This window comes from Psammomys obesus, unplaced genomic scaffold (genome assembly GCF_907164565.1).
Source record: "Psammomys obesus unplaced genomic scaffold, mPsaObe1.curated_primary_1811, whole genome shotgun sequence".
In the NCBI taxonomy this organism is placed as follows: Eukaryota; Metazoa; Chordata; class Mammalia; order Rodentia; family Muridae; genus Psammomys; species Psammomys obesus.
The window spans coordinates 18,475,210-18,490,840 of NW_026595981.1; the positions used below are offsets into that span (position 1 = coordinate 18,475,210).

The 15,631-nt window shown below is 38.6% G+C and overlaps 1 protein-coding gene across 8 annotated transcripts in view; it reads left to right on the forward strand.

Annotated features, from left to right (window-relative positions):
• Spag9 (sperm associated antigen 9) overlaps nucleotides 1–15,631 on the forward strand; it is a 122,403-nt gene that overhangs the window by 48,980 nt on the left and 57,792 nt on the right. For 4 of the 8 annotated variants that reach the window (XM_055619852.1, XM_055619855.1, XM_055619853.1 and 1 more), the window contains 3 exons: nucleotides 7,995–8,036; nucleotides 14,171–14,378; nucleotides 15,184–15,283. In XM_055619852.1, coding sequence (XP_055475827.1) covers nucleotides 7,995–8,036; nucleotides 14,171–14,378; nucleotides 15,184–15,283 — 350 coding nt within the window. The remainder of the gene's footprint in view (nucleotides 1–7,994; nucleotides 8,037–14,170; nucleotides 14,379–15,183; nucleotides 15,284–15,631) is intronic. The other 4 variants (XM_055619856.1, XM_055619857.1, XM_055619859.1 and 1 more) reach the window with 1 other exon arrangement.

Genomic DNA, 15,631 nt, shown 5'->3' on the forward strand with positions numbered 1-15,631 from the left:
TCTCCAGCCCTTCCTATTATTTAATTGAAAATTACTGCCATCTAAAAATCCTTGGTTCACACTTTAGTAGGGCTTTACTTTATTATATTTCTCATTAATGAGAACCAGAGTCTCACATGAAGCCCGGATTGACCTTGAACTCAATATAGTCCTCCTACCTCAGCCTTCCTTCAAAGTGGTAGGATTGCAGGTGTGCCCAGCACACTAAATTATAATTTCACTGAAAGAAAATACATTTTTCCTTCTTTAAAACTACTTTATGAAAGTGATCTATAAAATGGATTGTGTTTAGCTAAAAAGACCTAGTGTTAACTTTTTAGAGAGTATATTTTGATCTAGAACAATTCAGTGAATAATTGATAAATGTAATTAATAAGGTATTCTAAGAAGAGATACATTGGTAATACTCAAATGTTTTATTTTGGGTTTGTTTGTTTTGTTTTGTTTTGAGACAGGGTTCCTCTGTGTAGCCTTGGCTTTGTAGACCAGGCTGGCCTCGAATTCACAGAGATCAGCCCACCTCTGCCTCCCTGAGTGCTGGGATTACAGGCATGTGCCACCATACCTGGCCATTCAAAAATGTTTTTAAGGTAGTCATGATTGCATGCAGCTATAATTGTAGCTAATAGGTTGGCTGAAGCAGGAGGTTTTCAGTCAATTTGATTTGCAATCGATGTAGCTAGCATAGGCTGCCTTTGAAGACAACCTCTACTACAGAGTGAGATCCTATCTCAACATTAGACAGAGAAGGGGAGAGGAAGAGAACACTATCATTTGAGCTTCTCATCTTGGTTTTCATATGAGACAGGAAGTGGAGGAGGCTGGCGTGTTGGCATGTGTGTGTGTGTGTTCACTCGTGCTTATGCCCTGGATGGTGCCGGTGTGTACTACTCACTGTTCCCCAACTCTTTACATGGTTGCCGCAGTCTTTCTCATTTCTCCTGAGAACTTCGATAACGACCTAGCTATGTTTAGGCCATGCTTTGACTTCACTGTGAAAAGAATAATCAAAGGTCATGATTATAAGTGACTTTAATTTTGCTAGAACATTTTTTTGTTTTTTGTTTTTCGAGACAGGGTAATAGCTCTGGCTGTCCTGGACTCGCTTTTTAGACCAGGTTGCCCTCAGACTCACAGGGAACAGCCTGCTTTTGTCTGCCAAGTACTGGGATTAAAGCTGTGTGCCACAACAACAGGCCTACCACTTTTTTTGAAGTAAGATTAATATGAGAATGTTCTATGGTAAAAATCACATGATGAGTTTTAAACAGTGTAATAGGAGGCAAAAAAAACTTTGATGGAAGAATGTACAAAGGAGATTTGCTGATGATGTTAAAGTTTTAAACCTTCTTTTTTTGATGTGTTGAAAATATCCTGGTGTGAGAGATCTGTCAATGTTGCAAGAATCCTGAGAGTTTCTGAGAGTTGTGCACCTAAAACTGTTTAAAAAAATTATGTATTTATTTATTATGTATACAGTGTTCTGCCTACACACCAGAAGAGAGCACTAGATCTCAGTATAGATGATTGTGAGCCACCATGTGGTTGCTGGGAATTGAACTCAGGACCTCTGGAAGAACAGCCAGTGTTCTTAACTACTGAGCCATCTCCCCAGCCCCTAAGTCTTTTTTTTTTTTAACATATTTCCTAATACACTTTTTCAGAGGTAGACAAGTAAATGATAGAATTTCAAGTATTGTTTGTATCATAAAGAAAGCAAAGTAAAACTGGGTGTGATGGCGCTTGCTTTTAATCCCAGAACTTTAGAGGCAGAGGCAGGTGGATCTCTGAGTTCAAAGCCAGCCTGGTCTACAAAGTGAATCCAGGACATCCAGGGCTATACAGAGAAATAAAAAAGAAAAGAGAGAAAAAAAGATATATACAACTATGAAGATGTTACAGTGTAATCTATTTATTAATATGTGATAATCATAGTAAAAAGGTTAGAGAATAATTTGTAGAGAAAGATGCTATTTTGGGGTAATTGTGGGAATGGGCAAGTAAGTGGGAATATTCTACAAAAGAAGTTATATGAGGAAGACACAATAGCAACAACAATGCTGTGTATTGGGGCCATAGTTGGGAATGTTTGGGGAGTAGTTTCTCTTTATCCTTTTCCTCTCATACCTTTCTGAAGCACCAACATACCTTTGGTTAAGCTGACCCCAGACATTCTACTTGCAAACCTTAGTGGAAAATTCAGTCCTCACCTTGCCTTTTTTTTTAAATCATTTATCGATTTGAGTATATTCAGGTTCTTGAAAGGCTTCCTTCAGTTTGCATGGTAGAATGGCTTCATCTCCCACTTGCTCTTTCTTCTCTGTTAGTTTCACTTCTTTTGAGTCCTCTAAATACTGGAGAGTCAATACTTAAACTGCTGCACCTTTCCTAATCTAGTTGGTTCAAGTTCCATGTCTGAACATTGCTGTTCCCAAGTTTATCTCCAGCCATGACTCCTTTCCTGAACTCTAGGTTTTCTACACCCAGTTGCATTTCTGGATTATATTAAAGTTTTACCCTGCCTTAGTTACTGCCACAAACATGCCCTTTCAAGACCAACCCCAAGAACCACAGTTTACATGAAGCCTTCCTCTTGGCTCTGTGTCCCTTCCCTCAGCCCCTACCCTTTCTTCTTTTCTTTCTTTTCTTCCTGCTCCTCCAGGGTCTTGCCCAGGCTGGCCTTCTCCTTCAGTACCCCTCTGCACCATTGCTGACACTGGATTAATATCCTCAAAGCAAAATTTTGAGACAAGTACAAGGAGGAAAATGGAAGTTTTATATTTTATCATTAACTGAACTCTCTTACTGTAGAACTTCAACTGAATTGCTAAAAATAAAGCAAATGGGCAAAGCAGCTTTTTTTTTTTTTTCCTTTTTTAAAATGAGTCATAGAAGTGCTAAGTATGAGAATGAGTAAAAATGTTCAAGTGAGAATTTTTCCTCTACCCTGACTCCATCCCTGTGGTTCTGGGGTTTGGACCTAGGGTCTTATTCATACTAAGCAAATTCTTTACCACTGACCTATACCTTGAACCCAAGGCCAGCTTTTTCATCTAACCAAATGACATTATGTATAAATAAAGTAGAAATTTGCAAAAAAAAAAAAAAAAAAAAAAAAAAAGCAATTCCCCCGAAAAAAACCGTACTCTCAGCACTATCGTGTAGCAGTGCTTTATCTTGCCTTCCTTTCTCTGCACAGGTCAGACTGAACAGACAGCAGAGAGGACAGAGCAAGCAGAGTTATCTCTGTGTGGTGATAGCCTGGTTTAGAGTAAGAGCTGCAGCAGGGTAAAGGATATCCAGTCAGCAGGGTAGCCTAACTTGTGTGTCAGTTCCTGAAAGAATAATAAAGGCCTACCCAAGTTGAGCTAGCAGGCATGGGTGTCTGGGCCTTAGTCAGGAGAACATGAAGGACGGGCAGATTTGGAAATTTATAGATGTAGGTTCAAGCACTTTGAGTTGCACAGCAAATAAGAGAAGTACATGTGACTCAAATGGAGAATAGCCTGTTCAAGAAAGCTAGAGTGGCAGGAGGAGATAAAAGGATGGAGTTGGAGAGGGCAGGGGAGGAGGAAAAGCAAATGGGAAAGACTAATTTTTTGTGTGCCTAGAAGAATTCAGTAGGAGAATTGACAACAAAAGAGAAAAGAGAAAAATGGAGACACCAGAATCCTAGAAGATGGGCAGGGGAGGGAATCAATCACGTTCTTAACTGCAATCGTTGAGTGGGACACCTTAGTTTTCCTAGGTTTTGCCCTTATAAGCAATGCTGTAATGAGTAACCAACCAAGGTCTTAAAAAAAATGAGCATGAGGGGCTGGAGAGATGGCTCAGAGGTTAAGAGCACTGACTGTTCTTCCAAAGGTCCTGAGTTTAATTCCCAGAACCACATGGTGGCGCAGAACCATCTATAATGAGATCTGGTGCCCTCTTACCTGCAGGCACAAATCCAGACAGAAAGCTATATAAATAAATCTTTTTTAAAAATGAGCATAAGAAGTTTGTGAATAGGGTAATGTATTTGCTTATAGCTGCCTCTCCACATGTATGTATATATTCCCCCAAAAGTGCTCCCTTTGAATAGTATTCTGGGTTGTTGATTGTTGGCAGGATATGACTTTTAGAACTGAGAAAAACAATTGTAAATAATTACAAGGACTGGATTGTACCTACTTAGTAATTTTTTTTAGAGAATCATTTTACAAAATTATGACGTGAAATATTTCTATAGACCCACTGTGAGAAGCTCACGTTGGCAGGACCCGGTATGTAAAGGCAGTGGTCAGCCTGTGCTGCATTCTTAGAGGATGTGCTTAGCATACAGAGCAGGAAACTAAACAGAGCCAGCATTCTTGCTGAGAGTCTTCCATCCTCTTCTGTGTGTGGGAAAGTTCAGGAATTATTCCTGTTTCCTTGGTCTTTACGAGCTTGAATCTCAATAGTAGCTACACCATATTCCTGCTGTCTTATTCCTCTTAGGAAATTAAATTTTAAAATAGTAAAGTTAAAAAAATTTTTTTGAGATAATTTTATACTATAGCAGAAATTAAAAACAAAAATAGATTATGCATTGTGGTTCCATACTCTTTTTGCTTGTGACAGAACAGAAGGAATTTCTCTCATACTTGTAGTTTTTGCCTGTACATTTCTCCCTGCACATGTATCCTGATTTGATAGGTTCAGAAAAAAGTTTCAGTAGGTTTGCGATGCTGTGAAATCATATAAGGATAGACTTGGTCTTGTCATTTGTTTTAAACTTTTGTTTGGAGAAAAGAAGATAGAAATATTTCTTTGTGGAAATTTGTTTCCTTTTATTTTGGAGACAGGTCTCACTTTAGTCAGGGCTGGTCTAGAACTCACTGTGTATCCAGGGTGACCTTGAATTTAAAGCAGCCCTTCTCTCAGCCTCCTGAATGTCGGAATTGTAGGCATACAACAGCAGGGCCGGCTTTTATTGCACATTCATTGTGTTGTATGTTACCAAGATGCTTATATGTGATGAGCATTAAAATTAATAAAAAAAACACCATTTGAAAATGGTGGTGTTTAAAGCTTATATTTTATGTGTCTTCTTTTAAGTCATCAACACACAGTGTTTATTAAATACTCATTGATATTTAAATGTTTCAGAATAAGGAAAAAGTAAAGGGCCTCAACTTCCTGAGTAGCTGGAATAACAAGCTTGTGCTACTATGCCCAGGACAGACCTTAGCTTTTATATGTGCGTATTGATAGCACATGCTTACAGTTTTTATATTTTTGAGATAAATTAGGCTTGTGCTCTCAGTATTTTTCTTGCAACTTGATTTTTTCATTTAACACTTTTAATTTTATATTTTATATATTATGAGTGCTTCGCCTACTTGTATGTATGTCCACCATTGGTGTGCCTGGTACCTGCAGAGATCAGAAGAGGGCATTGGCTCTCACAAAGCTGGAGTTATAGACTGTGGTGAGTTACCATGTAGGTGCTGGGAACCAAATCCTAGTCGCCTGGAAGAGCAGCATGGGCTCTTAATCACTGAACCAGCTCTTCAGTATCTGTAATATGATTTCTTGATAGTGTTTATTTGTGTGTGTGTGTGTTTGTTTTTAAATAGGGGTTTCACTGTGTTGCTCTGGATAGTCTGTGATTGGCTATGTAGACCAGGTTGGCCTTGAACTCAGATTTGCTCTATTCTGCCTCTTGAGGGCTGGGATTAAAGGTGTGTGCCACCCCATCTAGCAGACTTTATACCTATGTAAAGAGGACACCTCCCTCTCCTGTATGACATATTATGTATTTGTGTGTGGGAGTGCAAGAACGTGTGTGCGATAGCATGAGAGTTGAGGTTGTCTGTCAGTCCTTACCTTCTGTCCTGTTTTATCTGTACTGTTCACTGACGGTCTTCAAGCTTCCGGATATCTCCTGCTTCTGTTTTAGGAGCACTGGAATTGCAGACATGTACTACCTCGCCTGGCTTTCCATGGGATATAAACATTTTATGGGATATAAACTCAGATCCTCACACTTGCCTGGTGAACACTTTATCTTCTGAACTATATTTCCATCCCTTTGTTACCTTTTTCCCCTTTGATGGATGTACTTCCCATTTCCCTTATTTATATTGTTGAACACCTGGTTGGCTCCACGGCTATTGTTGTTAACGGTGTTGAGTAGAATTGATGTGCAAATGTCTCTGTGGTGGATCACCTTGGAGTTCTTTGGGTGAATACCTCTGAGTGATATAGTGGGGTTATATGGTAGACTTTTAGTTTTTTGAGAATTCTCCATGTGGATTTTTACAGAGGCTGGGCTAGTTTGCATTCCTGCCCCAGAATATAAGGGTTCCCTTTTGTTCATTCTCACTAGTGGTCGTTATTTGTTTTCTTAATGATTGCCATGCAAACTGGAATAAGATGGAATCTCAATGAGTTTTTGTTGTTCTATTTTTAAATTAATTTAACTTTTGTTTTATTTGAGACAGAGTGTTATCATGTGTTCCTGGCTGTCCTGGAACTTAATAGGTAGATGGCCTCAAAACTCAAAGAAATCTGCTTACCTCTGCCTCAGTGAGTTTTTCTCTGCGTGTTCTGATAGCTAGTTCCATCTGCTTATTTTCTACAATGCTTAAAATTTTTAACATAATATTGCCAACTTATATTTTCAGGAGAGAATCATAATACACATCTATATTTGGATTGGATAAAAATAATTTTTTATATCTACAACTCAGTTTCTAGTGTAAAAAAAGTACATGTAGGGGCTAACAATTATGGATAATTAATGTAAATAATATAAATATGAATTAAATCTTCCCCCACCAGCAATTTTTTTTTTCTTTTTGAGACTCGTTTTCGTGAAGCCCATACTGCCCTTGAACTCCCTATGTAGCAGAGATTGCCCTTGAACTCTTGATCCTTCTGCCTCTACCTTCTAAATGTTGGGGTTATAGATACATATTCCACACCTAGCTAAGAATTAAATCAGGTGACGGGGGGGGGGGGATTGATAAATATCCAAACCAAGAATATTTAAAATTCAAGGTTGCTTTAGTTTGAAGAGAGTCCCTGCTTGCTTTTTTTGTTTTTATGTCTGAGAAGAAAAATCATAGATAGAAATAAATAGAAAAAAAATGCCTGTTTTTGATCCTTGGTGTTACTTAACAGTTTCAGTAATGGTGAAGGGAAAAGGAAAGGCATAGGAAACATTTTCATGTTTGGCACATTGGAATGTCTGTAGTTTGTGTGTGCCCATACACCACACACATATATACACATACAAAATAACAGTATGAGAAAATATGAGTTGAAACCCTGACCCAGGTGGAGTCTCATGTAGAACATTATTACTTCATTATATCATAAACTTGGAATCTTAGCAGTAATGAGTTGGATTGTTTTGTTATTTGCTTTTTTGAGACCGGGTTTTTCTATGTAGCTGTGGTTGTCCTGATATTCTTTCTATATAGACAGGCTGGCCTCCTAACTCACAGAGATCTGCCTGCCTCTGCCTCCCAACTCCTGGGATTAAAGGCCTGCTCTGCCATGTCTGGCTGTAAGTTTTGTATCTTGAGATAAGGTCTTAATGTCTTTTACAGTAAAAAATATTGTGGGGGGGCTCACATATGTTCAAGTGTATATGTGGGCGTCAAAGGCAGCTTTCAGGAGTTGGTTCTGTCCCTCTGCGTTCTGAGGGTTGGACTGAGGTTGTCAGATTTGGCAGCAAGCTCCTTTTCTTGGTAAACCATCCCACCCTAGACAAGGACATGCTGTGTTCCAAGAAATCACCATGAAGCCTAAGTCAGCATTCAGCCTTTAGTTTTCCTGTTTTAGCTTTCCAGAGCTGGGATCACAGGCAAGTGCCACTGTATCTGAATTCCAAAGCCTCATTTTAAACACAGGAGGTAATGAATGGAGTTATAGCCTAAGAAGTAGTATAAACCAAAAATATAGATTTATTAACACCGAGTAAACGCTTTTTTTCTTCTTTTATAATTTTTCCCTCTACCCAGGTCAGCCATAGTCCTGAACCTCTGAAGGCTGTAGAACAGGAGGTGAGAATGGTGATTCAGAACATTTTGCAAAAAGTAAACAGAAGAGATTAACTATTGGTTACTTTCTCAAACTGCTATTCTTCAGATATCACATGCTCTGTTTGGAAGACTATTGATGTTATTCTCTGAAATACAGAAGAAAATAATTTACAGTGGTTGCCAGGGCTTTACTGTGACTATAATTTGCTCCTCCTTCAGAGTAAGCATTTTGAAACTTAAAAATGTAAGTGCATTCTGTGAAAAATTCAGTGTTTCCATTTATCCAACTCTGGGTAAGAAATTTTGCACAAATTCTTTGCTTAGGGCAGGGTATACATCGCTGGTATAGCCTTGGGGACAGCCAAGGTATCATTTTTACCAAGGGCTACTTCTACTGCTTAATAGTTTTCTTCAGCTCTACTCAGGGCCCTATTCAACTTTGTTCCCAGAAAAACTATGAAGAGTGCTGCTTGTCCAACTTGATATGCTAAGTACTCCAGAAGATTGCCCATGGTCTAGGTCAACAGTTAGCCCAGGTCCATGAAAGCCTCAACATTGAAGTGAAGCAGGGTCCTCCTCTTTCGGAAATGTCCTCAAAAGTTAGGTCATTCCTGTCTTTTCTTTAATGACCTGAATTTATACCAGATTTATTTTAACTATCTGTGTCTAAAGTTTTGACTCTCCATGTTCCTTTGAGTCACAGACTTTTATGGGAATCTCATTACACAAAATTCTTTCTTAAACAACAACAACAACAAACATATGTTCTCAGAACCTAGTCACTGTGCTGTGGAGTTGTGAACCAAAAGAGTCTGTACCAGTTGCTTTCAAGGCTGAATTTTACTTGGGGAGAAAGTAACATCAGCATAAAATTACAAGGTGGCAGGTGTTACAGCTGGGGATTTCATTTGGGGCTGGTTACTTCTTCCTTTCATCCAGTTTAAAAGTTTAAATCTAAAATGCAGAGAGGCTGAGAAGAGAGATAGCATATGGATATTTATAATTTCAGTGCTGGAGGGATGGGTAGACAGAGCCATCTCTAGGGCTCATTGGCCAGCTAGTCTTGCTTGTTTTATACCTGACAAATGAGCTACCCTGCCTTTAAAAATACAAAAACAAAGCTGGGTGTGGTGGCACATGTCTTTAATCCTAACACTCAGGAGGCAGAGGCAGGCGGATCTCTAAGTTCCAGGACAGCCAGAGAACCCTTGCCTCGAAAAACCAAAAACAAATACAATTACTTAGTTTGTTTTCTGCACATATACACAGACACATGCATACATACTCATACAGAGAATAAAAGACAGACAAAAGCTATATTCTTCCCTTGATTAGTTTCTCTCTTTCCATCCTTCCCTCCTTTCTCTCTCCTTTCTTCTTTGTTTGTTAGTTACTTTTTATCTTATTTTTCTGAGACAGGGTCTCTATGTAGACCTGGCTATCCTGGAACTTGCTATGTAGACCAGTCTGGATCCCCACTGCCAGTGCTTGGATTAAAGGCATGAGGTACTATGCCCGGGCTCAGTTAGTTGTTTATTTCAAATGAAGTTAGGCAAATTATTTATGAAGATATTACACTGGAGCACGTAGCAATTGTAAATTGTCTTTTTTTTTTTTTTTTTTTTTTGGTAAATTTTTTTTTATGGGGTTTTTTTTCTAAGGCTGTTAACATATACCTGTTCTGGGGGGTTGGAGAGATGGCTCAGAGATTAAGAGCGCTGACTGCTCTTCCAAAGTTCCTGAGTTCAATTTCCAGCAACCACATGGTAGCTCATAACCATCTATAGTGAGATCTGGTGCCCTCTTATGGCGTGCAGGCAGAAAACTGTATAAATAATAAATCTTAAAAAAAAAGACCCAACATATACATGTTCTGTACAGCACTGATTGTGACACATATATGAATGAAACAACTGAAAGTGTTCTGAAAGGCTTCTAGCCTCTTCCTCTTTTGTTTTTTGAGACAGGGTTTCTATGCGTAGCCCTGGCTGTCCTGGAAAGCTCTGTAGACCAGGCTGATCCGGAAATCGGAGGTCTACCTGCCTCTGCCTCCCAAGCATTGGTATTAAAGGTGTACACCACTACACCTTAAGATTTACTTATTTTTATTTATATTGACTGTATGTATATACATACAACAGTACATGTGTGCCTGGCATCCACAGAGGCCATGATAAGCACATTGGATGCCCTGGAACTAGACTTATAGGTGGCTGTTAGCTGCCATGTGGGTGCTGGGAATTGAACCTGAATTCTCTGGAAGAACAGCCAGTACTCTTAACCACTTAGCCACCTTCTAGTTTCTAGATTTTTACTAGCTTCACAAGAAAAACATCCAGTAGGAAATATCCTAGAGATTGGTTTTACTCTGATGTTACAAAGGAGACAAATAGTAAGGACACTTAATTTTTTTTGCTTCATGATAAAAACAACATTACATTTACTTTATTATTTATTTATTTATTTATTTATTTGTTTGTTTGTTTGTTTGTTTGTTTTTGGGACAAGGTCTCATTATGCAGCCTTTCTTGGCCTGGAACTTGCTATGTAAACCAGTTTGACTTTAAACTCAAGGATAGTCAAGGATAGCTCTGCTTGCTTTATTTTATTTTATTCAGTTTTGAGGTAAGGTCTCTATGTAGTTCAAACCAATCTTAAGCCCAATATCATCCTGCCTCAGCTTTCTAGTATAAGCCACCATCCCAACTCCCGTATTTAAGTATGTGGTTTTATGTATATTGTTAGCTATGTTTATATTAATATAAAACGTCTCTGAACTTTGTCTTGCCAATCTAAAGCTCTAGGGTTGGATATGGTAGCTTCTACCTATAATCCCAGCACTTGGTGAGGCAGCGGCAAGAGGCTCTCACCTGCATCAAACATTGTATTATTGGCTTCTCATCAAAGTGCATTTTTGCTCTTCAAAGGAATTTTGTCATCACAGCCTGGAATCCCAGAAAATGGGCTCCTTTGAAAATGTTCCCCCTCAAATTTAGAGCAAAAGCCTTGTTGGAGCTCATGCCGTATCCTTGAGAACCAGCTGACAAAGAAATACAGCCTACACAGTGAGCTATTTTAAGGAGTGTAAAATATTTTTATGTGGCGAGAGTATGAAGTGGAAGTTACAGATCTTAGGTTATTTGGTGCCCAGGGCAACTCAGAGGTGCGTGGTCTTCCTCTAAGGTGTAACTCATCACTCTTCTGAACCCTGACATGCTGTGCTCCTTTCTTTTAGGTTTGCCTCTTCCCTAGCTCTTTGATTCCATGCTTTCTGGTACACAAATATATTCAGGAGGTAGATTTTTGCCAAACTGTTTATATTATGAACTCTTTAGTTATTAAAGAAAATTTTATTTATTTTGTATACAGTGTTCTGCCTACATGTAACACCTGTAGGCCAGAAGAGGGCACCAAATCTTATCATAAATGGTTGTGAACCACCATGTGGTTGCTGGGAATTGAACTCAGGACCTTTGGAAGAGCAGCCAGTGCTCTTAACCTCTGAGCCATCTTTCTAGCCCAAGAGAAAAATCTTAAGGTGAAAATAACTAGGCATTCAGGCTGGAGGTATTAGTAGCTAGAATGATAGATAAGAGGAAGGAAAAACAAATCACGGTGACTTCTTAAAAATTTTATTTATTATTTATTAAAACTTTTTAAAAATTATCTATTTACAAAATCTTCTTGATTCTCTTCTCCCCCTAGACCCCAAATTACTTGAACGGTATAATCCTTTTCTCTGTAGAGATGAACTTGGTTAAGAAGTCTCTAGAGCAGTAGTTCTCAATCTGTGCATCACAACCTCCTTTGGGGTCAAATGTTCCTTTCACAGGAGTCCCTTATCAGATATCCTACATAACAAAATTACAGTTATGAAATAGCAATGAAAATAATTTTATGGTCACAGAGTTAGGAAGGTTGAGAAGCACTGCTCTCGAGCTTTTGTAATATACAGTCTTATTTGGTTTAAGAGCCTCAAACTTGGTTGGATTAGCAACACAGGTAATTTATATTTTTTTACAAGTGTATTAAATTTTAAACCTTTAACACATGTTAACCATACATTTTATTTTTTTTCATGAAGTGTACATCAAAGCAAGACAAAGTTCCTGCTGGAATGGTGGTGGCTCTTACTTGTTGCACTGTGACTCTCTGGATGTAGACACATGAAGTCAGTTTTCCTGACTCAGCTCCTAACAGGCTACTTTGCTTAACTTTGCAGATCTGTCAGATGCTTTTATGTCAGGTGCCAGCCACCACCCCAGGGAATTAGGGATTGTTTTATTTGGGGTAGGTAGGAGGTAATAGGGAGAATTTGTTTCTTTCATTTGTTTTCATTACCATTGGAAATGAGTTCTGTACTTGAGATCCATAGAAGAAAATAATTGGCACAATTCAGCTAATTTTATTACATGTGGTTTATATTATATTGGGTCATGTCAAACAGTTTAATAATGTATGGGTAGCTTTGAGTTACTAAAAAGTGTGAATAGTTTTCTTTTCTTTTTTTTGACCAAAACTTTCTCTCAAATCAAAAGAGTTCATCTAATTATTTACATTTAAATTTGTTTAGAATTTACCCTTTCCTTTATCATGGGAAGAGTAACAAGATATCATAAGCAAAGAAAAATTATATGCTACCCACAGTCATTTTTCATGCTTTAAAAAAAACACAACCTTTGGGGCTGGTATTGTACCCTACAGTTACAGTACCAGCTGAGTTAGGAGGACTATCCCAAGTTCAGGGCCTGCCTGAGCTATATAGATTCAGGCCAGCTGGCATTATAGAGTGAAAGAGTGAAACCATGTTTCAAAAAACCAAAAATCAAAGCAATGAAAAGAACCCATAATGCATCTTAGGCAAGCACTGGCACAAGGCTATACCCCTGCCCTTCAACATCTCTGTCCTGCTCCCCTCCCATTTCTTCTGCCCTTTCTCTTTTTGACATCACTGGCTTAGACTAGCTTTGAACGTAAACCGGTTCTTTTGCCTCAGTCTCCTGAGTGCCGGCACTGGATACCACAACATTTTTAAGTGTTGCATAGCATTTTGTTGTATGGTTTTACTTAAAAATAGCTTATTCTTTCTCATTATGGTGCACTCAAATTATGTGTATGATGCCAGGATTAAACCTAGGGTTTCATATGTGTTAGGCAAGCACTAATATATACACCCTATAAATAATTTCAATCTTTTATTTCAAAATTTCTATCTAGAAAATTTTCAGCCAGGTGTGGTGGCACATGCCTTTAATCCCAGCACTTGGGAGGCAGAGGCAGGTAGATAGCTAAGGTCAAGGCCAGCCTGGTCTACAGAGCAAGTTTCAGGACAGGTAGAGCTACACAGACCCTGTCGAAAGGGGGGGACCTCATGTTTGTCTAGAAAAGTATTTTTTTTTTAAGATCCGTTGTATTATTATTGACTATATATGATGTCTGTGTGGAAGGACACATATGCCTCAGCATGCATGTGGTGGTCAAAAGACAACTGCAGAGTCAGTTCTGACTTTCTACCGTGGCTTGGGTTCCAGAGTTGGAACTCAGATGCTCAGGCCTATTTACACAGTAAACCCACTAAGCCAGTGGCTCTCAACCTTTATACCTCTGTGAGCCTTTAATACAGTTCCTCATGTTGGGGTGACCCGTAACCATAAAATTATTTCTGTTGCTACTTAAAAGTGTGTTTTGCTACTATTAAGAATCTTAATGATTATCTGATACATAAGATATTTGATGTGACCCTTGTGAAAGGGTCGTTTGACCCCCAAAGGGGTCACAACCACAAGTTAAGAACCATTGCGCAGGCTGGAGGTTAAAAAGCACTGGCTGTTCTTCCAAAGGTGTCCTGAGTTCAGCTCCCAGCAACCACATGCTGGCTCATATCCATCTATAATGAGATCTGGTGCCATCTGCACACATGCAGAATGATATATTAATAAAGAAATCTTTTTTTTTTTTTTTTAAGAACCATTGCACTAAACCATTCACTGGCTCAGTGGGATCTTTTTAAAGCACCCAGCAATTTACAGATGTCTACTCTCAGTGATTCTTTTTTCCTTTTTAATATAACTGTGGGCAAGTTTATTTCTTAACTTATATTTGAGGTATCTTAGAATAAATTACTTGCTTTAAATTTTTCTTACTTTTATTTGTAGGATGAACTTTCTGATATTAGTCAAGGTGGATCCAAAGCTACCACTCCAGCTTCAACAGCAAATTCAGACGTGCCAGCACTTCCTCCTGACACTCCCTCAAAAGAAGATAATGAAGGATTTGTAAAAGGCACAGATACACCAAATAAGTCAGAGATAAGCAAACACATAGAAGTACAGGTTGCCCAAGAGACTAGGAATGTGTCTACAGGTAAGTGACTCTAAGTTTTTAGCAGCAAGTGTTCAGTCAGCCCACATGATCATGAGAAAATACCGAGAGGTGTTACCTGCTCTAAATACATAAAATGAAGAGATCATCTGTTGTGTTCAACTGTAAATAAGTTTAAAAGAAGTAATGCTTAGGCAGAGTTTTGGAGAGAAGAATGTTAGGGACTAACATTAAAGACAGCAAGGTAGCCATTTCCTGTCCTCTAATATGATAGTCTATTTGTGTTCCATCCTCTTTAAGAAGGTTTGTTTGTTTTTTTTATAATGGGTCTTACTATGTTGTAGCATTGAACTAAGTGGTCCTCATGCCTTTGCTTCTAAATATCTGGGGCTACAGGCATGTATAACCATGCCAGTACTCCCCCTCCTTTTTTTTTTTTTTCCCCCTTTTCATGTAGCCTAGGCGAGCCTCAGGCTCACTATGTAGCCAGGTGTGACCTTCAACTCCTGAACCTTACTTTCCATGTGCCTGAGATTACAGGCATGAACCAGTATCTCGGATGGTTGGCATCCTGCTCAAATAGGAGTGAAATTAGTGCCTTGCTATGTTGTACTCTGTGTCCCAGAAATAGAAATGAAAACATTAGTTTTGGTTACTTATAGTTCTGGAGACAGACTGTTAACTCAATAAGTGATATTGTCTAACTTCAAGTTTCCCAGAACATGTTTCAGAGCCTTGAGAGTTTTAAAAAATGTTCATTCAGTAGTTGTACTTAAAACCACAAAGGCAAGAGTTTTCATAAGTACATAGAATATATGCATTTATTTAATCGTATTTCTACCCTTAGACTCTGCTGAAAATGAAGAGAAATCAGAAGTCCAAGCAATCATTGAATCCACTCCTGAATTGGATATGGACAAAGACCTCAGTGGATATAAAGGCTCAAGGTACTGAAAAATGTCACACTCCATGAATATTTTTATTTTTCTCATTCCCATTAACATTCTGATCTTGTTTTTGAGTAAATAAGATCAGTTCATGTTGTGCTATAGAAACTGGTACTGTAATTCAGTTTCTGCCTCTGAAGCTGCGTAATTGGGGGAAATTCGTCAGGCAGTATTAGTTATTGGAACATAAGGGAGGATGGGTTTTTTTTTCTCCATGTTGCTGCAAGAGTAGCTGATGTTGCATCCTTTATAAAGAAGAGAAACATTTCTTCTTAAGTCTCAAGCTAGGAAGTCCAGGATCAAGGCCCTGACTGGTTCAGTTGGCCAGTTTGGCTGTTCTTTGTTTCC